This window comes from Chanodichthys erythropterus, chromosome 11, assembly GCF_024489055.1.
Source record: "Chanodichthys erythropterus isolate Z2021 chromosome 11, ASM2448905v1, whole genome shotgun sequence".
Taxonomy (NCBI): Eukaryota; Metazoa; Chordata; class Actinopteri; order Cypriniformes; family Xenocyprididae; genus Chanodichthys; species Chanodichthys erythropterus.
In genome coordinates, this window is record NC_090231.1 from 58,654,396 (window position 1) to 58,681,239 (window position 26,844).

The 26,844-nt window shown below is 40.5% G+C and overlaps 1 protein-coding gene across 2 annotated transcripts; it reads right to left on the reverse strand.

Moving 5' to 3' along the window:
• Positions 1 to 424: 424 nt before the first annotated feature.
• Positions 425 to 23,343, reverse strand: LOC137030119 (B-cadherin-like). Of its 2 annotated transcripts, none has more exons than XM_067400243.1 (16): positions 23,176 to 23,343; positions 22,952 to 23,066; positions 16,701 to 16,948; positions 12,517 to 12,657; positions 11,183 to 11,338; positions 10,753 to 10,897; positions 10,473 to 10,645; positions 10,260 to 10,388; positions 6,866 to 7,051; positions 6,537 to 6,781; positions 5,989 to 6,131; positions 5,690 to 5,914; positions 5,352 to 5,573; positions 4,942 to 5,072; positions 1,220 to 1,363; positions 425 to 1,137 (listed from the first exon to the last, which is right to left on the reverse strand). In XM_067400243.1, the coding sequence occupies exons 1-16, from the start codon at positions 23,224 to 23,226 to the stop codon at positions 931 to 933; spliced, it is 2,661 nt and encodes an 886-aa protein (XP_067256344.1). In that variant the 5' UTR covers positions 23,227 to 23,343; the 3' UTR covers positions 425 to 930. The 2 variants fall into 2 exon arrangements, with proteins under 2 accessions (XP_067256344.1, XP_067256345.1); XM_067400244.1 differs by having other exon boundaries at positions 23,218 to 23,309.
• Between the last annotated feature and the right edge of the window lie 3,501 nt (positions 23,344 to 26,844).

Consider the following 26,844-nt stretch of genomic DNA (forward strand, 5'->3'; position numbering starts at 1 on the left):
CGACCCATTCTTTCACAAATGTTTGTGGCCATGGAAGTGATTGGAACACCTGCATTCAATGATTTGGAGGGGTGTCCCAATACTTTTGGCAATATAGTGTATATATTTGTGTGTATATATATATATATACAGCTATGGAAAAAATTAAGAGACCACTTAACATTGATTTCTGAACTTGGAGTGGTCTCTTAATTTTTTCCATAGCTGTATATATATATATATATATATATATATATATATATATATATATATATATATATATATATATATATATATATGACAATTAATTACTGATTAACATTATCAATGCTTACTAGAGGGTTAGGCTTTTGTTTAGTGTTGTAATTCTGCATAATTCAGTCATTACTATAGTAAGTACATGGATCATTTACACATGGATCAACCTTGCAGCTGATGGGAAAAGAACAGAAATAGAGACCTGCAAATATCATACAAAAAATTCTTGAAAAATCAGTGCTTTTCAAAAAAAAAAAAAAAAAAGAGAGAAAGAAAGAAAAAAATTGCATTATGATCCATGCTTTAGATAAATCTTTAGTGCCAAAGTAGTTGTAAATAAAAACATACAGGGCAAACAAAAATTGGGGACAAAATCTTAAGCTGCATTTCAGCTGCTTTTTCACAGAGCAATCACAACAGATTGTCTTTTCAATAGGGAGCGTCATTTAGAGGAAAAAAGCCAAGTTCCTGCCTAGACTGCTCCCACGAAAAGAAAACACTTCAAGTCAAAGAATCTTTCCTTTATGGTGACAGGTGAGCAGTACTATTTTTCCAGTTCCAACTTTAAACATAATATTCAAATCACCAGACCATAAAGTGAAGTATAAAATTATCATATTTTGCACTTTTAAACCTTCAATGTGCCTCTTGCACAGAGAGAGAGAGAGAGAAATGAACAAAATACAAAAAGTCTTAATCCTCTTCTCCTCCAAACATGTCTGCCAGCTTCTTGAAGCGTGGGCCCCAGTCATTGAGAAAGTCATAGTCCTGGTCATGTCCTGAGCTAGAAGAGTTGATGGAGCTGAGCGAACCGGCATCGGAGCCGCCTCCTTCATAGTCAAACACCAGGAGGGAGTCGTAGGGGGGCGCTGTAGGGTCATTATCCGCAGCATTCAGATTCTACCGTACAAAGAATTGTGTTACTGTCATACTTTAAAAGGAATTCTCTGAATTGATGTTTAACAACGTAACAATCACTTACATCATCAATGAATGTGCCAATCTCCTCAGGGTTGGCTGGTCGAGGTCTATACTGAGGTGCTGGCATGAAAGTGGGCGCCACATCGTTCCTGAACACTTCAGGTCTGTTGTCCAAGCCTTGATGCAGCACACTCAGATCATAGTCCTGTGTAGAAAGGGTTTTGATATTTAAAAAGAACTGCAAACAGGAAACCATCTACTACATAGCAGCAAACAGTTGGTCAGCATGTAATCACACATTCACACACCTTGCATTTACAGCACATCAACATCAGTGTAATTGCAACAGAAGGAATGCAGCAAGCATTCACACTCCTGTCAAGTCCTGTTGACTTCTTGGTTACCACGTTATTTCCTTTTATAATATCCATTCATTAGACAAGAGTCACCGTGAGTGAAGCATTGCAAACTACTACACACTACAGCTGCACGGTTAATCATTAAGAGATGTTATGGCAAGGTGACTAGTTCAGAATATCTCTGAAATGGCTGGATCATAAAAGACTAATCCCAAATTGATATCGGTGTTGCTTTACCACAATGGAGACATCTGTGGGAATCAAAGGGTCTGAAAGATGATGCCATGGTTGCAATATTTCTTTTGGACAGGCAGGTACATGGTATGATTCGATTTTGATATGTTTTGATAGTAACACACAATGTAGCTTATGAAGTTTGTTTACTTTTACAAATTAGCTCAATGACAGCAGCACCCAGCATCTAATCGGGAGACTATTGTTATGTTTTCAAAGTTAAGAGTAAACTATAACATCCACACCTTTGGTGCATGGATTCATAAGGCCACCACCACCAAATGATTCGACCATTTGTTTCTTTCGACCATTTGAGTCTTGCTGCAAACAACGAGTGAAACATCATGTTTCCAAATATAATAACCTTAGTGCGTCTTGTGCATGCTGTCCCTAGCATGCTGTCCCATCATTTTGAGTTATTATTAAACCTTTTGTGTTATTTGGAAACCTGCTCTCATATTTTGGTGACACACCGTTACAGATGACAGGACCCAAACTGAACAACATGATCCAGGCTGAGGACCGCCTGTGGGGACTGAGGCAGAGTGGTCGTCCTTTGGAGAGGTATGTGGAGGAGTTTCTTGAGCTCTCCCATCAGGTGAGCTGGCCTGACGCCTCTCTTGTTGTGTGTTTTTGCTTGGGTTTGGATGAGCATACTATTTGCTATAGCGAACCTTGTTATTTCTCTCTAGTTGAGTATATTAATCATATTCTCTATATAAATGGTTCTAATTTTTAAGCTGAAGAAGTTAAAGAAATAATTTTCCTCATCCAGTCCCACTGAAGGCATCAGCAGCTCACCCAAAGCTGGTTCCCTTCACATATCCATCCAATGGATCCATCCATTTCTTCCCCAAGTTCTCAGTCCAGTGATAAAGATGGCCGCCATCACAGAGCCTTGTCGCAAGATGGCCACTGCCATGCCTGAGCCCTCAGTCAAGATGGCTGCCGCCACACTTGTGCCCTTATGCCTTTTAGTTGAGTATAAGGGGATGTCCTGGAACCCAGAGATGGTTCCAACCCCTGCATCCACTCCAGTATCTTCTCCAGCCCCTGAATCTGCTCCAGTGTCTTCTCCAGCCCCTGAATCCGCTCCAGTGTCTGTTTCAGCCCCTGACCAGAGCCCAGAAATTGCTCCAGTTCCAGAATCTGTTCCTACCCCCGAGTCTTCAGAGAGTGCAGCGCTGGTCATTATGGCCACCGCACTTCTGTGTGTGGGCGGCACACACAGAGACTACAACCGATGAGCTCGCTCGAGTCCCTGAGTCAGCTCCAAACTCTGCTCCAGTCCCTGAGTCAGGTCCAGACTCTGCTCCAGTCCCTGAGGCAGCTCTAGACTCTGCTCCAGTCCCTGAGTCAGCTCTAGACTCTGCTCCAGTCCCTGAGTCAGCCTCAGACTCTGCTCCAGTCCCTGAGTCAGCTCTAGACTCTGCTCCAGTCCCTGAGTCAGGTCCAGACTCTGCTCCAGTCCCTGAGTCAGCTCTAGACTCTGCTCCAGTCCCAGAGTCAGCTCCAGACTCTGCTCCAGTCCCTGAGTCAGCTCTAGACTCTGCTCCAGTCCCTGAGTCAGGTCCAGACTCTGCTCCAGTCCCAGAGTCACCTCCAGACTCTGCTCCAGTCCCTGAGTCAGCTCTAGACTCTGCTCCAGTCCCTGAGTCAGCTCTAGACTCTGCTCCAGTCCCTGAGTCAGCTCTAGACTCTGCTCCAGTCCCGGAGTCAGCTCTAGACTCTGCTCCAGTCCCTGAGTCAGGTCCAGACTCCACTCCAGTCCCTGAGTCAGCTCCAGACTCCGCTCTAGTCCCTGAGTCAGCTCCAGACTCCGCTCTAGTCCCTGAGTCAGCTCTAGACTCTGCTCCAGTCCCTGAGTCAGCTCTAGACTCTGCTCCAGTCCCTGAGTCAGGTCCAGACTCCGCTCCAGTCCCTGAGTCAGCTCCAGACTCCGCTCCAGTCCCTGAGTCAGCTCTAGACTCTGCTCCAGTCCCTGGGTCAGCTCCAGACTCCGCTCTAGTCCCTGAGTCAGCTCCAGACTCCGCTCCAGTCCCAGAGTCAGCTCCAGACTCCACTCCAGTCCCAGAGTCAGCTCCAGACTCCGCTCCAGCCCAGAAACCCGTGACTCCTTCCAAGAAAGGGGGGGGGGGGGGGGGTGGCATATACCTGTGGTCACAGTGGCTGAGCCAGGGGTCTGGGCCAATGTCCTGATCCACCATGGCACCCTGTACTGCCTGATCCGTAGTAGAGGTGTAACCCCGGTAGCAAGCAGAAGAACAGCAGCTTATTAGGCAGGTGGTTAAAGTAATATAGTCATTTACATTTACATTTACATTTATGCATTTGGCAGACGCTTTTATCCAAAGCGACTTACATTGCATTATGCTATACATTTGTATCTGAGTATGTGCAATCCCTGGGATCGAACCCATGACCTTGGCATTGCTAGTGCCATGCTCTAACCACTGAGCTACAGGAAAGTAGTCAATAGTCCCAGTGGCAATTCTTCCACACAGGAAAGTAGTCAATCGCCCCAGTGGCAATTCTTCCAGCATTCTTCCTGGGTTAAATGCAGTGTGAAAAGCCCTACTCTGTAACACCACCTTTAGTTGTGCTCAGAGCTCGAGCCAAGGATCAGCAAATCAAGTTAATTTGCCATTAACTTAAGACTGGAAAGGCAGGCGAAATACTGAAAACGTACTTTGAAACATCCAGTGCTCAAATTTACAATTAAATCATTGCCTTTTGAAGTTTAATATGCAGTTACATTAAGTTATATCACAATTCCCTTTTCTGTTCCCAATTTAAGATCTCCTGAAATAATCAAGTCGTTTTTTGTACCATTTATATATCTTAGTACAAGTTGTACAACACTTTTATTTGATAGAATTGAATTTAAGTCTAAGACATTTTAAGGACCCACAGGGACCCTGATCTTAGTATACTGTGAGCACCACAGCGATTCAGGTAGGAAATTACTGGACCTTGAATAAAGTCCCGTAAGAACTTTCCGAGGGCAAGTAGGTCACCCCATTATTTCACAAATGCTTATACAGCAAAAAGACCTGTTGCTTTTTGCAAAAGCCAACTAACAGCAAGTTTGTCTGTCAATATTCAGTTTTAAAATTAACCAAACAAATACAAATGAATTCAGCCATGAAAAACTCATAAACCCCTTAAGTTTTTTCAAATTAAAACCAACCTGATCATCTTCTCCACCGCCTTCCTCATCATAATAGTAGATGTTGTCCCTTATATCATCTTCAGCAAGGAGAGGTTCTTTTTTGGTGCTTCTTTTCCTCCTCAGGAACAAGAGCAGAAGAAGGGCGAGCACTGTAGTATAAGGAACAACTTATTTACCCTAAAGAATTCAGCAGTATCAATAATGAACTAAGAAAGATCAAAAAGGGATCTAAAAAGGTCAAGGAAAATTGGATTGCTATTAATCTTATGGCAGGAGTTCAATTCAAAGAGTGAAATGGCTTAATAGCATGAGACACCTTTTCTGCAGTATAAAGTATGTAAATTAAACTTTCTGTCGGCATTCACAATCTGGAAGACTAACTACATACACAGACACATGTATATAAATGCATGGGAGAAATTACATACATAGCAGAAGCAAGATTGCTCCTAGGATACCAAGAACTCCAGATGTTATTCCTGCCAACGGTATGTTGACAGGATTACACTGGACATCCTCTCCTTCACAGTCACACACAGTTGCTTGAATGGTGTTATCCTGAAACAGACTCTCCCGATCAAAAACTCTCAGGACAACATTGTATTCACCCTGCTCCAATGTAGACTTCAGTTTCAGAAAGACACTGGTTGCTAAAATGGGCACATTATAATAGTTAGACATGTAAACCAAGCCAGCCAGATATTTCAACATGTAACATATGAAAGAATGAGATTAATTTCTCCTTAATACATTAGTAATTGCTCACATGTGTCGTTCATCACGGTGGACCAATTTTTACTGGTTTCTCCTTGAGTCTCAACAGTAAAGGGACCAGCAAAAGGAGGGTCATCTTTGTCCGTTATAGAGAGAAGCACTGGGGCTGAACCACGATTACAAATCTTTATACTCCTTTTATTAATGACAGGAGCGTTGTCATTTACATCCGACAATTCAATTATCAGGGTTCCAGTACCAGTTGCTGGAAGCTTATCTGAACACAAGCACAAACATTAGAAAAAGGCTATGCTAGCAAGAAACCTTCTTCTAAAAAAAGAAACAAATTACCATCATCCACAGCCAGAATGATAGCTTTGTATTTGCCATCTTTGACATTGGAAGACTCTCTATCCATAGGTTTCCTGACTTTAATAATTCCAGTGTCTTGATTTACACTCAGCCAGCCGTCAGGATCATTGCTAATTTTATACCTGAAAGGAACCACAAACAAGTTAAAACTAAAAACGTTCAGCCAAAACAACGTAATTAAGTCTTGCCTGGAAATTGCTAATAAATCAAAAGATACACAGGCATGCTGTAATTTAAATTCTGGGTAGAAGAGGTTTGATTTTGGAAGGGATAAAGGCCTTTAAAGGTATCTTCTAAACAGTAGCTAAGATAGTTCTCAGTGGTTTCTGGTGCTAGTGAGGCTGTTTTTAAAAAAAAAAAAAAAAAAAAAAAACAATTCATGAACTCATTCCATGCAAATCTATGCTATTTTTGTTAGCTACAAGATCTGAATCTCTAAAGAAATCAGTCAGAATTTTTAAACAGAATAATGAAATGTTGGTGGTTTGGTTGTGTGGGAGGGGAAAAATAATTGCAACATTTCTCACGTTATCTTCTGTGATTTTCCAATATCTGGATCAGTGGCTGTATAAGAAACCAATTCACTATCGACCGGTAAATCTTCAGGTTTGTAAATTATCTTCTCCTCTGGATTAAACTCTGGAGGCTCATTCACATCTTCTACATTCACCGTGACTGTGGCAGTGGAAGTGGCCAAAGAACCGACAAACGGCTCCTCGTTCTCAACAATCACAGACAGAATGTATTGCTTGTTCTTCTCAAAGTCCAGAGGCTGAATGGAAAAGAAAGTGTCTTTAACTAAAGTTAAATCATCACAACCAATCGCCTGTGCAAACACATGAGCAACACACAGTACCTTTACAGTGGTGATGACGCCCTCTAGCTGGCTGGGTCCAGTACTGACACTGAAAAACCCACCCTTGTCTCCGCTAATAATCCGATATTTGGTTGACCAGGCAGGAGATCCCTCTTCATCTCCATCAGTAACTGTAAGTTTGGCCACTTCAGCTCCTACTTTATTCTCTGGGACAGATACATTGTGCTAAAACAAAGAGATGTATGGTGCATATAAGTATTAAAGTTAAAACGCTTATATTAGGCAAGGCAATTTTATTTGTATAGCACATTTCATACACAATGGTAATTCAAAGTGCTTTACATAAAAAAGAATAATAAAAATAGAACATAAGGAATAGAAATAACAGTAAAAACAGAGAATTTTGCTATCTGGATGGAAGAGCTAGGAAGTCTCAGGGAGTTTGTTGTTGTTGTCGTCCATCAGAGTTGGATCTAAACGGATCTATTCATCAGAGCGGATCAGAATGGATCTTCCTCATCCAACAGGACTGCTACCTGTTAAGGCACTTCAAGCTGATAAACACAGTTTCAATCTCCCCTTTTGCCAAGACACCTCAAACTGCACCACACAGCCCTAATCCCCCTTCCGGAGATATCTTACCTATGCAACGCAGTTCAAATTTCCCCTTTGGAAATTTCCCCCTTTGGAAAGTGTCCTGACTGTAATCCAGAGATATCTTAACCATGCACTACAGCTTAAATTTCCCCATGGTTTGTCTCCTTATCCAAATTTACCAAATTTGAACCTAATCACTTTCTTCCTAATTCTCCCAGTTCTTTCAACCAGACAGCAATATTTAAAATGTATTAAAAGTTAGAATAACAAGATGATACATAAAATATATAAAATACATTAAAAATGAAATAAAAACAGGAAAAGGAATTAAAAGAATAAAAAGATAATACATATAAAATAAAGTGCAAACAGTTCGGACATAGCACAGTGCTCAATCAGCAAATGCATAGATAAAAAGATGTGTTTTGAGTCTGGATTTGAATGTGGCTACTGTTGGAGCACACCTGATCTCTTCTGGAAGCTGGTTCCAGCTGCGGCTGGCATAACAGCTAAAAGCAGACTCTCCTTGCTTTGAGTGAACCCTGGGTATTTCTAAATGACTTGATCCTGATGATCTGAGTGATCTGTTAGGTTTATATTCTATGAGCATATCTGCAATGTATTGAGGTCCTAGACCATTGAGTGATTTATAAACAAGTAACAGTACTTTAAAATCAATTCTAAATGCAACTGGAAGCCAGTGCAAGGACCTGAGGACTGGTGTGATGTGTTCATGTTTTCTGGTTCTGCTTAGAATCCTGGCAGCAGCGTTCTGTACGAGCTGCAGCTGTCTTATGGTCTTTTTGGGAAGACCAGTGAGGAGCCCATTACAATAATCCACCCGGCTGGTGATGAAAGCATGAACAAGTTTCTCTAAGTCTTGACTGGAGACAAAGCATCTAATTCTTACAATATTTTTGAGATGATAATACGCTGATTTAGTTATTGTCTTTACATGGCTACTGAAACTCAGGTCTGACTCCAAAATCACATCAAGATTCCTGACTTGATTTTTAGTTGTTTGGCCCCTAGAGTGAAGGTACATGTTCACTTTGAGAACTTCATATTTGTTTCCAAATGCAATGATTTCAGTTTTGTCTTTGTTTAACTGAAGGAAGTTTAGACACATCCAATTTTTAATTTCATCAGTGCATTGGCACAGGGAGTCAATGGGGCTGTAGTCGTTAGGTGATAGGGCTAGGGAAATCTGGGTGTCAGCATAGCTGTGATATGCAATTTGGTTCTTTCTCATTATTTGGCTCAGTGGCAGCATATATAGGTTGAACAGGAGGGGTGCAAGTATTGAACCTTGAGGGACTCCGCATATCATGGATGTCCACTCAGACTTATGGTCATCGATACTCACATAATAACCTCTCCCTTCTAAGTATGACCTGAACCATTTTAGGACCATCCCAGAAAGCCCAACTCAGTTTTCCAGCCTGTCAAGAAGAATATTGTGATCAACAGTGTCAAACGCAGCACTGAGGTCAAGTAGAACCAGCACTGTTAATTTACCTGAATCTGTGTTAAGGCAAATATAATTTTTTATCTTTACGAGTGCTGTCTCTGTGCTGTGATGCGGTCGGAAACCAGATTGAAAGTTATCAAAGTATCCATTCAAGCTTAAGAACTTGTTCAGCTGATTGAAAACGACTTTTTCAATGATCTTGCCTATGAAAGGAAGATTTGAAATTGGCCTGTAGTTGCTCAATATGGTATTATCCAGATTGCTCTTTTTCAAGAGGGGCTTGACAACTGCAGTTTTCAGGGATTTTGGAAAAGTCCCAGAGAGAAGTGAGGCATTTACCACTTCTAGGAGATTGGCTTCTAAACAGTTACACACTTTTAAAAAACAGATGTGGGAAGTGTGTCAAGGGCGCAGGTTGATGTTTTAAGGTGCTGTACTGTTTCTTCCAAAATTTTATATTATCAGGGGTGCACATGCATGGCAAAAATAAACGATGCGTACCAGAAAACATGGAGGGAAGCGCTTCTGAGGACCGGTTCACAGGGACACGTTTACTTACTGGAGTAGAATTTTTCTCCATCTCTGGTAAGATAGGAATCATGATGATAAGTGTGTTCTTTTATTATTAGGTGTGCAACGGATCGCAGTTAATCCATATGGATTAGGTCCAGCGGTTCAGTACGCATGTGATTCACGGATTAACTGCTAAATTTAATCATCAAAGAGAGAAAGTTTATCATTTGGACGTGTTTTGTCTCGCCAATTAACACAATTGATATTAAAAGCGAAAGAGGTGAAAATCGGGACTCGCGAGCTGTTATCTGTGCGCACAGCCTCACAATCCCGAAACACACACACACAGAGAGAGAGAGAGAGAGAGAGAGAGAGAAAGAGAGTCAGTCAGTCAGCACTCGAACACCGAATTAATACTCTTTTCACAGACTGTGATGCCGCTTTTTAAAGGTCATCAGTATTGTTAATCCTGCAAAGTTTTTTATATTTCAAAAAAATGTATTTTATGTATCAAAAAAAAATGTACGTATATTTATAACACTATACATAACACTATATATAACACTATACATTGTATTATATTTCCTTTGCAGTCAGTTATTAGGTCCGTGCTTTCCTTCTTAAAGTGAGAGCAGCCTAATATTCTTGCTGTTGTCTGCCATTAAAAAGAAAAGAAGACAGTGAGGAGAGCAGTCAGAAGGAAAGTGATGAGGACAGCTTTTAGGATAAATGTCTTGCATAAAGTGTGAGTACCAAGCAACATCTCCAGTTTCTCCCTTGAGAACCAGACCAAAAAAAAGTGATGTGCACCCCTGTATATTATAACATTCTGAATATATCAGTATACATTACCGAGGTTTGGTCAAACTGAGGTGCGTTATCATTGCTGTCAGTCACAGTAATAACAGCTGTGCCAGTGGTTGAAAAACCTCTTCCTTCCATATCAGCAGCAACAACTGTCAAAGTGTATTTGGACCATTTCTGAAAGTGAAGATGCTTTCAGGTGAGTTTGTTTACATTAAATCATTCTTCGTCACAGTGAGATTCATTCATCAGATTTCTCACCTCTCTGTCCAAACCTAAAGAATTCACACGAATGCCTCCAGTAACAGAGTTGATTTCAAACATGTTTGGATTTGGTGATTCTGGTTCTTGTTTGATAATTGAGTATCTGATCACACCATTGTCAGTATTTGGATCATCTGCATCAGTGGCTGTGACTGTCATAAACTCATGACCTTCAGAGAGAGAAGAATAAAGACTGATTAGGTGGTACGAGCTGAAGAGGCATTTGGGGAAAAACTGCTAAAAACAATTTCACTGAGAAACTGCACCATACACCTACCTATTTCAGCAGCTTCAGGAACATTTCCATTGAAAGGATTTTGAGTAAAAACAGGCCTATTATCATTTTGGTCAGACACATATACAATAATTTCCATTGGCTTTTCTGTTATATTCACACCAACTCCAACAGCATGAGCTTCAAGCTAAAGACAGGAGAAGAAATACAGGCATGTTAAGAGACAAATATCTGAGGTTGTTTGAACACACAATTAAATAAATTAGAGTTGTATCTTTAGTCCATGTTTGTTAGCTGACACAAAAATGTATGGTCTCTGCAAACACAAGAAAACTGTGTAAATGCATTTCATCTGACCTTTTTATCTGATTAACTGATGACAGCTTTCAAAAAAGTAACAGAACTAAATATTGATTTAAAATAATAACTAAATATTGATTTTAAAAGTTAAAGAAACTAAAAATCATCTTACTCTGTATGAATCTTTTGTTTCTCTGTCGAGTGGTCGAGTCACAAACAGAAACCCTGATAATCTTTCTATAGTGAAAGTCCCCTTCGGCTCCAGATCTGCTCCTTCACCTGTGATCCTGTATGCCATCTGAGCTTCTTTAGAGTAGTCCGACTTTATCTAAAAAAGAAAGAAAGCAATAAGTGAACAAAGTCAATTAAAGCTGCAAGCAGCGATGAAAGGTCCCTTGCACACGGGCTCAGCGCCACCAGTTGGCCTAAGGAAAACAGTGAACAGTGGGTGACATGCATGTAAGTGAGTAAATATAAGGGAAATATGGCAAAGTCATTTCAAAGTGCCACACTTCTTGCTGCCAACAGGTGGCGCTTTGACTGTAACTGAATATTGGCATGTTGATGTCTTCAGGCCAGGATTATTTTCGAGCATGTGAAGTTTGGAGCAGATCAAACATTGTATGACTGAGTTAACGCCACGAAAGAGGAAGTTATTTTAAGTGCATACATTAGCACTCAGCCAAGTGTTGCATGATTTAACGTGTCTCTAGCATGTTTGGTACTTCGTGGCATATTGAAATGTGTTTCTGGGAGTGAGTTATAGTGCAAAGCATGCCATTTCCTGTTGCCAGCAGGTGGCGCTATGACTAACTGAATATTGGCATATAGATGTCTTCAGGCCAGGAATCTTATCACACATGTGAAGTTTGGGGCAGATCAGACACAGTATGCCTGAGTTGCAACAGCTTCCTCTTTCATGGCAAAACATCAGATTTTGTCAGTCGCCACGGACACGCCCTTCAACGAAAACTGAAGATCTTTGCAATTTAACATTGCAAAGGCCTTAAGATTAGACTGACCATATATGATATGGTTCTGGTTAAATCTCAACTGAGGAGTTGATCACAGTGTAAGACATGTAATTTCCTGTTGCCCGGTAACTGAATACTGGCATGTAGATGTCTTCAGGCCAGGACTCTAATAAAACGTGAAGTTTTGGGGCAGATTGGATATTGTATGCCTGAGTTACAACAACGTCCTGTTTCATGGTGAAACATTAAACTTTGTCAGGCCACCACGGACACGCCCTTCAGCGGAAACTCTAGAACTTCTGATAACCATTTCAGACGTAAACTTTTTACCACTTCTAACACGTGTGCAAAGTTTCATGAGTTTTCAAGCATGTTTAGGTCCTCAAAAATGTGATTCGTTTCAGAGAAGAAGAAAAATTGTCCGAGCAATTACAATAGGGTCCTCATACCATCTTTGCCCGGGCCCTAATAACAGACAAACCTCTTTCTCGTCCATCTCATTTTAAACATTCCTTTAATGACATTCACTCACCTGGACCAGCTTTATTGGGAATGGACCTCTGCTGTTCTCAGGTACATTGAATGGAGGAATAACCCAACCTCTCTTTGCTCTCTTTAGACCCGTCGAAGACTTCGGAAATGTCAGAACCAGATCATCAGAAGGAGATTCCATCTGAAAATGTTAGTAAAATACAATGAGCGACATTGATCTGGTACATCCTTAGTAGAGATGGGCGATAAAATGATATTAATTGCAATCTAATTTTCCTCAACAAAACTAGGGATGCACTGATCCGATACTCAGTATCGGTATTGGCTCAGATCCTAATATTTTTGCCGGATCGGGTATTGGTCAAACAGGACTGATTCAACATCCGATAATGTGCGTGTACTATTCTGTGTTATTGTTAAGCCCCATAAAAAGCACCATAAAGTTTTTTTGCACTATATTTCAAGTGTTCTGAAGCCAATCCATAGTTTAATGTGAGATGCAGATGAATATTTATATTGTAATATTTATCATGTAATTTTTATTACTTGAACATTGGATCGGTACTCCGTATCGGCCAATACTGAATCCCAGCTATCAGAATCGGAGGCACAAAAAGTCGGATCGGAGCATCCCTAGATAAAACGATAAGAGTTTAATAAATGTATGATATAATGTTTATGTGCCACAAGCGGAACGAGACAGTTTGAACCGCGCCACATGGACCTTTTATCCGCTTGACTCAATGTTCAAATGGCAGTGCAAGCTTACTAGAGCAGATGCGTTTACTCTGACTAGTTTTGGTCACTAAATGTATTGGTCCTGATTTTCAGACAAATACCATATGGTTACATTTTACTATGGTAGTGAGGTGCTATATGCCTGGTTTTAACTGTGGTTACCATGATCTGTATGCTACTATGGAAGACCAATGCTAAATTAAAAAAAAAAAAGTCAGAATATATTTAAATTTTACTAGGCCGCCCCCTAAACTAATTGTTGAAAGAGGCTTAGTCGACCAAAATAGTATTTGTTTATTAGTCGCAAAAAAACATGGCTGCTCGCTCAAACATTGATAAATGTACACTATTATTAGGTGTATACCCAAGTGTTCATGTGGAGTGTGGAAGCTGAAGTATAGTGAGCTTACAGCATGACTTGGAGGTGCCGGAACAATCACTTGCATTTTTTCCTGATAACAGCAGAAACATACTAAATTTTTTATGGTCATACAGACATAATACATCAATCGAAACTGTAAAGGGTCTACTTCTATTTATGTAAACTCACAACAACAAGAAAACGCTGTGCCTCTGTAAAATAAAGAAAACAAACAAGATGCGCTTTCTGCCGTCTTAGTCTCCATGAACTGGAGCGCATCACAAAAACGAACCAAAACTCGGTGTATACTTGTCTCAAAGACATTAAAATAATATCTATAGAAAGCTTATGATCATAAAGACTATATAATGCTCATTATGGTTTAGTATTCTCCTCAGTGTATATTTAAGTAATTAAAGGAGGGGGCGTGTAATGCTATTTCATGCATTCTGACTTATTTGCACTGTTGAAGAGTTGGATTGTCATGTTAAACACGGTCAAATTTTCAAAAAACGAGTTGGACGTATGTGTCAGTGTTCTGTGTGTATGTTTCCCCTGTGTCACATGCTCTTTTGTTCAGTTTTCCTGCCACTAGTTTGCTGCCGTTCCCCAAGTCCTCAACTCTGGGAGCAAGATGGCCGTCATTCCAGAGCCTCGTCGCAAGATGGCCACCACCCCAAAGTCTCGTTACAAGTCTTGTGATGGTTCCCATCTCTTACCGGAGTCCCGAGGTGACTCTCTCCTTCGTCCTGAGGCGACTCTCTCCTTCGTCCCGAGGCGACTCTCTCCTTCGTCCCGAGGCGACTCTCTCCTTAGTCCCGAGGCGACTTTCTCCTTCGTCCCGAGGCGACTCTCTCCTTCGTCCCGAGGCGACTCTCTCCTTAGTCCCGAGGCGACTTTCTCCTTCGTCCCGAGGCGACTCTCTCCTTAGTCCCGAGGCGACTCTCTCCTTCGTCCCGAGGCGACTCTCTCCTTCGTCCCGAGGCGACTCTCTCCTTCGTCCCGAGGCGACTCTCTCCTTCGTCCCGAGGCGACTTTCTCCTTCGTCCCGAGGCGACTCACTCCTTAGTCCCGAGGCGACTCTCTCCTTCGTCCCGAGGCGACTCTCTCCTTAGTCCCGAGGCGACTCTCTCCTTCGTCCCGAGGCGACTCTCTCCTTCGTCCCGAGGCGACTCTCTCCTTAGTCTCGAGGCCACTCTCTCCTTCGTCCCGAGGCCACTCTGTCCCTCGTCCCGAGGCGACTCTCTCCTTCGTCTCGAGGCGACTCTCTCCTTTGTCCCGAGGCGACTCTCTCCTTCGTCCCGAGGCGACTTTCTCCTTCGTCCCGAGGCGACTCTCTCCTTAGTCCCGAGGCGACTCTCTCCTTCGTCTCGAGGCGACTCTCTCCTTCGTCCCGAGGCGACTCTCTCCTTAGTCCCGAGGCGACTCTCTCCTTCGTCCCGAGGCGACTCTCTCCTTCGTCCCGAGGCGACTCTCTCCTTAGTCTCGAGGCCACTCTGTCCCTCGTCCCGAGGCGACTCTCTCCTTAGTCCCGAGGCGACTTTCTCCTTCGTCCCGAGGCGACTTTCTCCTTCGTCCTGAGGCGACTCTCTCCTTCGTCCCGAGGCGACTCTCTCCTTAGTCCCGAGGCGACTCTCTCCTTCGTCCTGAGATGGATTCCACCCCTGACCAGCATCCAGTGATGGCTTCAGCCCCTCACCAGAGTCCAGTGGTGGTTCCAGTTGCTGTCCCGAGTCCAGAGAGGGATCCAGTTCCCATTCGAGTCCAGAGAGGGCTCCAGTCCCCATCTTTTTGGGGGGGTGCCATATACCCGTGGCTATAGGGGGCCGAAGCCATGGAGGCTACACCACCATGGCCCCCTGAGTTACCGTCGAAACTCTGGGCCCCCAAACCGCCTGACCCGCCATGGCCCGCCAAACTGCCTGACCCGCCATGGTGCCGCTCTGGAGGCTCCCTATCCCCTGACCCACACCCTTTCCAGTCTCCAGAGTGCCCACCCCCTCTCCCCAGTTGGACTTTTTGAGGCACAAGGTCGCGCCTTCCGGAAGAAGGGAGATATGTCAGTGTTCTGTGTGTATGTTTCCCCTTTGTCACATGTTCTCTTGTTTAGTTTTCCCACCACTAGTTTGTTCCCTTGGTTACCCTGATTTTGAGTTCTATTAGTCCCAGCTGTGTCTTGTTAATTAGTCTTGTTTGCCCCTCACCTGTATATATTCCCTGTGTTCTCCCTCAGTATTTGTCGGTTGTCATCATTATTTCACGTCTTTGTATACGTCTGTTATACGTCTGTCATGCCATGTGTATTGTTTTCCTGCATGTTGTCATTAAAAACCCTGTTATTGTATCTCCATCGTCTGCTTGTGTTTCCCATAACCATGCACTGCGACAGTACGACAGAGTATTTTGTGCCAAATGACTACTTCCGGTTCCAGTACAGGATTTTGAGGGGTTTTTTCTAGTATGGCCCTTTATCACGTAAAAAAAAGGGTGGAATTCCTTGTATAGGCACTTCTCCCTGATAAGCGTGTACACACACATCACCCAGAGCAAGAGCAAGAGCTACCCGTCAACGCTTTTCTTTCGGAATACGGAAGCCCAGAGATTTTTCAACAATGGCTGTGTCCTAATTCAGGGCTGCACCCTTTGAAGGCTGCATACATCATCGAGGCAGTCTCATTTAAGAAAAATAACTGTTAGTACTTAAGATACGTGATTTAAAACAATAATCACCTGTTACAACATGCAGGAACTAAGAATTTTTTTTTTCTATCAAGATATTTATTAAGCAAAAATGACTAGAAAAGTGTAAAGAATTAAAAAAAGTGAAGTGTTTCTGTGTGTAAAAAAATTTGCATTTCCAAAAAATAAAGTGTTAAACTTATGAAACTTCCAATCCAAACCTAAGATTACCTAAACTTTAATGCTGCTGTATTTTAATCATAAAAGGTAACTCATAAAGTTACTGTTTTGTATTTAGCTGTAAATATGTACAGAATTTGGTAGTTGAATATGCCCATTTAAAGTACCATAGTAAAGCAGCACATATAAAAAACTGAAATGAAGTCCCAAAAGAGGTCAGGCTTGTACTGTCCTGACAGCAGTTTCTTGAAGGAACTTGTCTGTACCTGTGGAGAGGAGATGTTCATGACTGCATCCCTATGATGATCCTCATGATGGCGGACACGCTCAACTCTGACAGACACCGTGTGCTTCTTGCCACTGGAGTCCCAAGCGTGCACAGAAAACACCTTGTGACCTTCATGAAGAGTGACTTGTCTCTTCAGGGTTACAGTCCCATCCGTGTCCACATCAAACCGCTTGTCAACGGACTGAAAGAGTGTTCTTGTTCTTCCATCACAATTACTGAAAGTTACTGAGGAAAGGAAAGGAGCATAAACTTAGACAGGGTGAACAAATTCAAGCTATGATTTCAATGTGATGTTTAAAAGGATGATTTTAAAACTTTTCCTTAAGAAAAATAAAGTATAAATTTATATGCTGACATTTGTAGCAGTACAGACTTGAGTTATATTACCACACAAGCTTTAATCGTTTCACTTCACAACACTTTATCAAATGTTTTGATCATAGCAACATAACTATCAGATGTTCTAGGATAAGCTACTGTGCCACGTGTTGTCCACCCACAGTATTAAGTGACTCACTGAAATTATGGCCAATTTTTATATACATTTCTGGTCTCATAAAATGTTTTTTTTTGACGGAAAACGTTGTGAAACACTTTTATAATAAATTAAATTTGCAATATTCAAGTTCATTGTTTTGCATGTGGTATAGCTTACAGTCATGTGTCATGTCCTAAAGCATGTCTCAACTTCAGAATGCTTAACGTGTCAAAGCATAATTCATTTATACAAACACTATCCCGTCATACAGAGGTTTTGCAATGGACATAGTGCTGCCATTCATTAGAGGTTGGAAGTGGTGAAATCATTCAGCCCTTAGAAATAAGCCACCATTAGTGGGGCAATAAAAGAAAACTCCTTTCAATATGTACAGAGGTAAACTACAGATCAACTGAAATATTAAACCAAAGACCAATTTAAATAATAATAATGAATAAAACAGTATAATGCGGGGCAAATTATTCACAAAACTGTTTGAGAATTTTAGATAAAATGGATGAGGAAGTAAAAGACATCCTTTAAATGATTAAATAAACAATGCTTGTGAGAAAAGTATAAAATCGAAACTAAAATTAAAACTAAAATTACTCGACCTGAACTCTGCCTTCGATACCGTCTCCCATGAATTACTTGTTTCTCGTCTCTCTGATTTGGATATTTCTGGTTGTACTCTTTCTTGGTTTTCTTCCTATCTCTCTGACAGACAATTTTACATCTCAATCAAGGATTGTCGATCACCTACTGTCCCCCTGAAGCGAGTTCTCGGGCCTTTATTATTCATAATTTACATCATGCCACTTGGTCAGATTTTACAATGTCAAGGTCTCAACTATCATTTTTACACTGATGACATTCAATTATACTCAATCTGCACACCTACTCTACCTCCTCCAACAGACCAAATCTCTGCTTGTGTCAAAGACATAAAAGATTGGCTTAATTCAAATGTTCTGAAACTCAACATGGACAAAACTGAGATTATTTTCATTGGAACTCCCTCACTTACGAGCAATATCTCTACCAATCTCACCTGTGAAATTGCTGGTTCTCACATCAAAACATCCAATACTGTTAAAAATTTAGGTGTAATCATTGACTCCCCCCTTTCCTTTCAGTCTCATATTACCTCTATTACCAACGAAGAGTTTGGTTCCAAAACGCAATAACTCCATTTTGATTAATTTGAGTAAAAAGGCATTTTCTTTACCAAGAAAGTGGCAAGATGAAAACCACTATTTTCTGTTTCAGACTTTCACATAGCATCTTTTGGTAAAAAAACATAAAAAATTCAAATCTATATTTTGATTTTAAAAAGTTTATTATAAAAACGTATTATTTTTTTTCCCAAAATGCAATAAATCCATGACTTTTTTTTTTCAAAATGCAATTAATCCATGAATATAAAAGTTTTTTTCCAAATTGAAAATACACAACAAAGTAAGTTGAGTCTAAACTTTGCCAATATTTATCTTATATACAGACATTTTACTAAAAATACATTCAGCCGTCGCTCCCAAAATGAATTAAATGGGACATCTTGTTAATGTTATAAATTATTTGTTATTACCGATTAAAGAGTATCTGGCTCACCGCACGGTTAAATAAACACATTTGCCGAGTACACTGGTATTAAAAATGGCTTTTTACAAAGCCTTCAATGTTTACAGTGCATGGAATGGTGCGCTGTGATTGGTTGAGAGCGGATATATCGCGTTCTGCAGAAAAAGGAGACTGGCGTTTGTCGCGTTTTGGAAAGAAAGGGAGAAAACATTACAGAATAACACGATGGGTATCGCATTTTGTGCAAAATTAATAAATGACTTTTCAATACTGACCAGATACAATACTGATTTTGACGAAAAATCTTTTTTTTTTTAAATGGCGTTTATCGTGTTTTGGAACCAAACTCTTCAATTCAAAACTCTGCTGCTAGAATACTCACCCATACCAAGTGCTCTGCTCACCTCACCCCAATTTTGTATGATCTCCACTGGCTTCCAGTTGCTTACCGTATTAAATTCAAAATTCTCCTGCTCAATTTTAAATCTTTGCATGGCTTGGCTTATCTCTGTAATATGCTCGTCCCCTACCCTTGCTCACTACGTTCCTCTGACTCTGGCCTTCTCGTTGCCCCTCGGCATCGCCTCTCTTCAATGGGGGGCAGATCATTCAGTACTATCGCACCCAAACTCTGGAATTCTCTCCCCCGCTCACTCTGTTGTGTTAATAATATTACCGAATTTAAATCATTACTCAAAACTCACCTGTTTTCTGAATGTTATAGCTCTTGATTTGATTAATTGATTGCTCTGCATTACTACTAATATTTGTCTGAATGTTATGTTATGTCTCTTAAGTTTTGTAATTTTGTATTTGTCTCTATTTTTCTGTATACTCTCCATGTCCATTATTGTTTCTCATCATTGTTTACTCGTATTATCTCTTCCTTGTTATGTACACTGTTAAGCGTCCTTGAGCTCTGTAAAGGCACTATAAAAATTATTATTATTATTATTACACACACACACACACACAAAGACACACACATAAACACATAGACATGCACATATTTTCTTGCAGATTCAGTATTTGAAATACATGATGGGTAAAGACTGTTTTTTGCAAATTTCAGTAAAAAATCATTTTCAGGTTTCATTTTACTCAATATGGCACAACTGTTAAAACTAATACTCGAAAGAGACTGAAGTGATGAATTTTGACAAAAAAGTGATAGTAAATGTTAAAATGATTTTATTAAGTCTAAATATGAATTATAGAACAATATTAGTGAGTAGTATGACAAAATTACTATTTTAGACAGCAGGTGGCAGCAGAGGACCTCTTACTGGCTCACTTTTATTTTAAAAGTGTCTGTTTTGTGTTAAGTTTATTTTCCATGTTTACGCCATTAATTAAACATGCTTACACACACATTTTGTAGCAGAAATAGATATTTGAAAAACATACAACAAATGAAAAAATGAAGTGGTAAACCTTGACAACATGTGATTTGTAATGTTATTATACGGATTTATATAATTTAAAAGGGATTTTAAATTACAAAACCTTGAAACCTTGAACTATATTAGTGGCCTTCTGCTGCCATCTGGTGGCACAAAATTGCAGTTTCAGGCAATTTACTAAGGAAAAATGTGGTTTTTAAAGGTTTTTTGACAGTCAAGTGTTACCTATTGCCCGATCTGCAGCACTTTTTTGGGTGTCCTCAGAGTCAATACATATGCGTGTTAATTTTGGTGAAAATATCTCATTGTGTTTTACAATTATAGATACTTAAATATATGAGAGCATAAAAAATGACCTTTGATCGGATTCTTTTTCGAGAATTGTCAACATTTGGGCTTTTCACGTTTAGTTAATGAACTTAGGTTCCTTGTTTTGGTGGTTTCGTCTCGATCAGACTAACGGTTTCGAGACGAAATTCGCAGAAGTTTTTTAAGCACTAAATCACATCGTTAAACAAACCATAAGCCAAAACCTGGCATGTCTGGTATTGTTGGACTCGGCAAGGTTTTCATGAGTCTAAAGATGTGACTTCCGTGAAAATAAGTCGACTACACCCAAAGTTATATACATTTTCATCCGAAACCATTTAAAAACATATGTTTTTTTTTAAATATGGTCCAATCTCCATAAAAATTGGTGTGCGTCTTTAGAGTCATGCTGCATGTGCTCACTTAATTCCGTGAAGTTCTGAGTTTTCTTTTATGATTTATAGGCTTTTGGGTATATTTAACCACTCCCATTTTCTAAATGACCCTGTTATAGTGACCCAAAGGGTAAGGTTAATTATTGATCTAGAGAGTCCAGAGAATTGTCTTGTCGCTGGTTTTGGTCCGATCGGGCGAAAAACCTAGGACTAGTTCACAAAAGTAGGATTTTCAGCTATTCATGAATAATTAATGAATGATTTAATTGACAACATTGGTTCTTGAGGCAAAGTTGTTCAGCATGAGGAGATCTATCAAATGATATGCATATTGTGTGAATATGTGAAACACCACATGATTACTGAGGCATAAAATTCACTAGCACCAACTAGTGGCCGATTTCTATCAAAATTCTTACAGACCTCTAAGACCATGAGTAAAACATGCCCACTCAGTTTCATTCCAGTCAGCCTCCGTTAACCTTGTCTAATAGGTGCTCAAAATTCATTGGCCGATGGCGGCCATGTTTTTTGAGATACGCCATTGTCCTCATAGACTATCATGCCCCCTTGGACCGAGACACTGTATGCCAAATTTCAAGTCGATCAGACTAACAGTTGCAGTTATAGCTGTTTACAAGATTTGTTCATGTTATAGCACCACATTTTTTATCGGGATCAAAGATTGAGTGCAAATTTGGTGCAAATATCTCATTTCTTTCTCGACTTATAGCCATTTTAGTAGAAGTGGCTCTAGAAGTGGTACGTTTTGTGACCTTAGTGACCGTGAACCAAAATTTAGATTTTTTGATAATTATTGATATTCAGACTCCAGAGAACATTTCTGCACTGGTTTGGTTCCGATCAGGTCAAAAACTTAGGACTAGTTTGCAAAATAGGTTTTTCAAAAAACCCCAAATACCCGCTTTTGACCACTGTAGCGCCCCCATCAGGCCAATCGGGGCGAGCCTTGGTGACGTTGTAGGCGGTATGGGTACCAGCCCTCTCTACAACTTATCTGCCCGATCACTTTTAGGGGAGAATGCTGATCCTTGTAAAATTTAACAATTACAATAGGGTTTCTGCACTACATGCTTGAACCCCTAATTATAAACCATCTTTAACCAGCATCGCTTTTCATGGAAACTACCTGACTGGGGCGAGGGAATCAATGCATGAAATAGAAATGTTTACACTTAATAAAAACTGTGGCCAATAAAGTTCAGGGTATGACAAAACCAAAAATAACTGGGTTAATATTTTAATATTTCAATGATTGAAAAGAAAAAAAAAGGAAGTGACAAATCTTAAAGGAATTGTTGGCCCTGATCTCCTGATTTCACACCCACAGAAACTCACAGAATGAAATCATTTGAATTTCACAACATCTGCAGAGACTTACTGAAGCATGACATTTATATACAGACTTTAATTTAACACCTGACCTCACTTCCTGATATATAGGATAACTAAAATGTGTTTTAATTGAACATTTGTATGGTTCAGTCCTAGGTGGAACAGAAAAACATTAGTTTAACCTGCACAAATAAATAAAAACTCCACATTTGCTTTGTCACACCAGAGACTACATAATTAAAAAAAATTGCCAATATCTTTACGAAGTCTCTAGACCTAATAAAGGGTTAAGGTGAAGAATCGAAATTAAGTGCTGTAAAACAAAGTTATACTTTCGATGAAACTCCATCAAGGCACCACAATTAAACTAGAGGGGAGACCAGATTTATCGCAGGCATTAGCATAGACCAGTGTTTCCCAACCCTGTTCCTAGAGGCACACCAACAGTACACAGTTTGGATGTCTCGCTTATCTGACCCAAACATTTCAGGTTTTGGAGTCTCTTCTAATGAGCTGATGAGTTGAATCAGGCGAGTTTGATTAGAAAGAGTTGGAAAATGTTTACTGCTGGTGTGCCTCCAAGAACAGGGTTTGGAAACACTGGCATAGACCACACATAGGATTTTTGAAATAGTGTACTTCGCATTGCCTTTAAATATTAAAACACTTTAAAAAAGCTTCAGTAATGAGATTTGTGAAGACTTACCTCTCCCTAGTCTCTTTCCCCTGTGAAGGTGATCTCTGTGCACTTTAAAAACAACTAACTCCGACTCAAACCCAGGTGTACATGTCGTCTCCTCCGTATATCCACACGAAAATACCTATTTTAACAAAAAAAAAATCGAACAAATATTAACATTTTATAACAAACCGAAGCCTTTGATGATGAAACCGTGCGACAGTTTTCAACGCCACAAAACAAAAAATTACCTGGAAAAGAAAAACAATCACTCCTAATCCCACAATCCTTACACAAGCCATTCGACACGGTAAAATCCACAGAAAATCATTCAGCTTTCCAATCTTTCGAAGTGTTTTAAGTGTAGAGCAGCTCTTCCTTCCAACCTCTCAGCAGCCGCAAATTGAGGAAAATGGTCTTCAGCAGGTAGTTGGGCTCTGATGTAAGCAGCCAGATGACCTCGCCCATCCTGTAATTACCATTTCCACATATGAGTATGGCCTACACACAGGTAAAAAAAACGATTTAGATCTTGTTCGAAAATCCCCGGATTAGTAATCCTGTGTGTGCAATTGCCTGGATTGTGCAACTGCTGTTCACTCAACTGAAAATCATCTTTCATGGCTTTTTCACACTGAAAACTCCCTGACACCTCCTCTGCCTGCTGCTGTTGATGTTAAAATCTTTTGACAAGCAACTGAATAGCTGACCATGAAACAAAAATCAATGTTAGCTTAATTTTGACAGTTTAAACTTGGGCAGGTGACAATTTAACACTTTAATTAAAAAGAATGTTGACTTTAGTGCAACCGCATGATTAAAGTAGATAATATACATAGATAATTCATTAAAAAAAAAGAAATTCTCTCATCATTTACTCACCCTCATGACGTCACAAACCCATAATACTTTGGTTAGACTTTGAAAAATAAATGAAGATATTTTTAATGAAATCTGAGAGGTTTCTGTCCCTCCAACTGAAAGTCCAGGTAACCAAAACTTAAAAGATCCAAAAAAGTTTCCCATCCTGTTTTCTTAAAATTATCTAAATTTGTGTTTGAAAGACTAACCAAAGTCAAACAACATGAGAGTAAAAACTGATAACAGAATATTTGAAGAGAATAGAATATAAATTTGGCACATATCAGCCCAAAAATTAGTCACAAAGGTTTTCAAGTTCATCCATGACAATGGCTCAGTCTAGAACAATGCTGTGCATGAAGACTCCCAAAGTAGGGTGTGTCACAATCATTCAGCAATATCACAATTCTGGTTACATTACAAATTAAAATCACAAATGTACAATTAATTACCTTGTTAATTACTGTTAATTACCACTTTCAAAGTCCAGAAAGGTACTAAAGACATTGGTAAAATAGTCCATGTGACTGCAGTGCTTCAACCTTTATGTTATGAAGAGACAAGAATATTTTTTGTGCACAAAAACAAAACAAAAATAATGACCTTATTCAACAATCTATTCTCTTCCTACTCTGTTGACATAGTAAACAGTCTTTGACCACCCAATCAGCGGCCGGCAAGCCTCTAAGAAACTTTTCACCCTCCGACAAAATAATGGTAGTGCCACTGAATATGCCATACAGTTTCGGACAATTGCAGCGGGGAGTGGCTGAAATGACGAGTCCCTTATGGTGTGTTTCCTGACCAGTCTATCTGAGGCGATCAAGGATGATCTGGCTACCAGATAACCTGCCTGTGATCTTGAAACTCTTATCGATCAAGCAATCCGGCTGGATAATCGCTTGAGAGAGAGAAACCTGAACCGTCCTTCTGTTTCCACCCTGTCTGCCAGCCCTACTCCTGTTCAAATGCTACCAATGCCCCAAGATTCCTCGGGATCTATGCAGTTGGGTAGGACTTTCTCCTTCAAAATGAGACCGTCGTATGAGGAAGCGCTGTTGTTTATCTTTTGGATTGTATGGCCATTTTCTTTCCACCTACCCAGAGCTCTCGGGAAACACCCGATCCCGCACAGGCAAGGAAGGACTGTAATGGGATTAACACACACTACTTAACCTTCCAAATATGGGTTGATTTTTCCCATCACACTCACTTGGGGAGACCAAAAACACCTACTCCAGGCCTTGATTGATTCCGGCGCGGCTGGGAACTTCATGGATATTTTCCTTGCCAAAAGTCTCCAGATCCCAACTAATTCCCTTCTTGCTCCCCTAACTGTGACAGCCTTGGATTGAAGACCGTTAGCTCCAGGGAAAATAACCCACCTCACCTCTCTCCTTTTTTCACTTCACTTACCAGCACCAGGAGAGAACGTGCTTTCACCTAGGGATGTCCCGATCACTTTTTTTTGCCCTCGAGTCCGAGTCCGAGTCATTTGATTTTGAGTATCTACCGATACCGAGTCCCGATCCGATACTTCTATAATACATGAAAAAGAATAAAGAAGAGCGAAAAAACAGATCCAGGATCCAGGAACAGTGCTTTTCAGGTTTTTCAGGTATCTAACAGTCGTTTTCACGTACAGAAAATGGATAAAGTAATCAAATATAAAATATCACTGCATATTATCTTTACTGTATAAAATAAATAAAGATTAATTGTTATTGAAGTTACAAAAACTATTCAGTCAAGAGCAGTGAGTGATTTCTTTGTTATTTGTTGTTTGATTTAACATTAAACACAGGCAGCAGGAATAGTTTTTTTCCCTATAAGACATGCACGATCCAGTACATATACTCTTACACATGCGCTGTCTTTCTCGACTAATATACGTTCACTTAAGACATAACTGACTATGTTTGCTAGGATACTTGCTAAGACGAGCATGTTGACATAATTTTTGTATGAATTTGTCCGCTGAAGCGCAAGACTTGAAAGAGAACTCAGTATTTACGCGCTGACTGAAATAAGCGTGTGCACGCTTCGGATGAGCGCAGCAGCGCACACAAATCTTCTCACAGCGCGCGCGAGTTCTCTTTCGCGTCTTGTTCTTGAAAGTTTAAATCAGCAAGGCTTAAATGAGTTAGTTTAAACACAGACAGCAACGTGTGCTGTTCAGGTCTCACCTGTATCAACACCCGGGTGATGACGGCACAAATGACAGGACATTAGAGCAGACGGCACTCGCAGTTAACAGTTTAAAAAGAGTGACTGTTTTGTCTACGCTTTCTGATTATCGTTGTTGTAACGTTTTGCGCATCCATCGACTGAAACATACATTATCTGAACTCTGGCTGTGTTTTCCACGTTGCTATTTTAAACAAACCATATTAACCAATAGATGCGTCGTCATTCGAGATGGACCGCGGTGCAAGTGCTTACCAAACCGTAAGTGGAGAACTGTACGGTTCGATTTTTTACTGAGAACCGTTGCACCCCTAATATATCCGAGTTCGGATCGGGAGGTAACGTCCGATTCCGATCGAGTCTGAAACCACGTGATCGGGCCCGATTTCCATTCACGTGATCGGATTCGGACATCCCTACATTCACCTAATACAGTCTCCAGAGTTTTTTTTTTACCTGGGTGAAAGCCTGCTGGCACGGCTCCGTCCACTGGACCGTATCTGGAGCATCCTTTTTAGTTAGATCAGTCAACGAGCTGGTGAGGGCTGAATAATTAGGTACAAACCTTCTATAATATCCCGCCAGCCCGAGGAACTGTCTTACCTCCTTTTTGGTCTTGGGGCGCGGACAGGTCGCAATCGCGGCCGTCTTATCAATTTGGGGACGCACCTGCCCATGCCCCAAGTGGAAGCCCAGATACCTTACTTCCACGCGCCCAATTGCACACTTCTTCGGGTTGGCCGTGAGCCCAGCCGCTCTCAGCGATCTCAGGACGGCTCTCACATGCTGCATATGCCACTGCCAATCATTACTGTAGATAATAATATCATCCAGATAGGCAGCCGCATATGCAGCATGGGGCCGGAGAATTT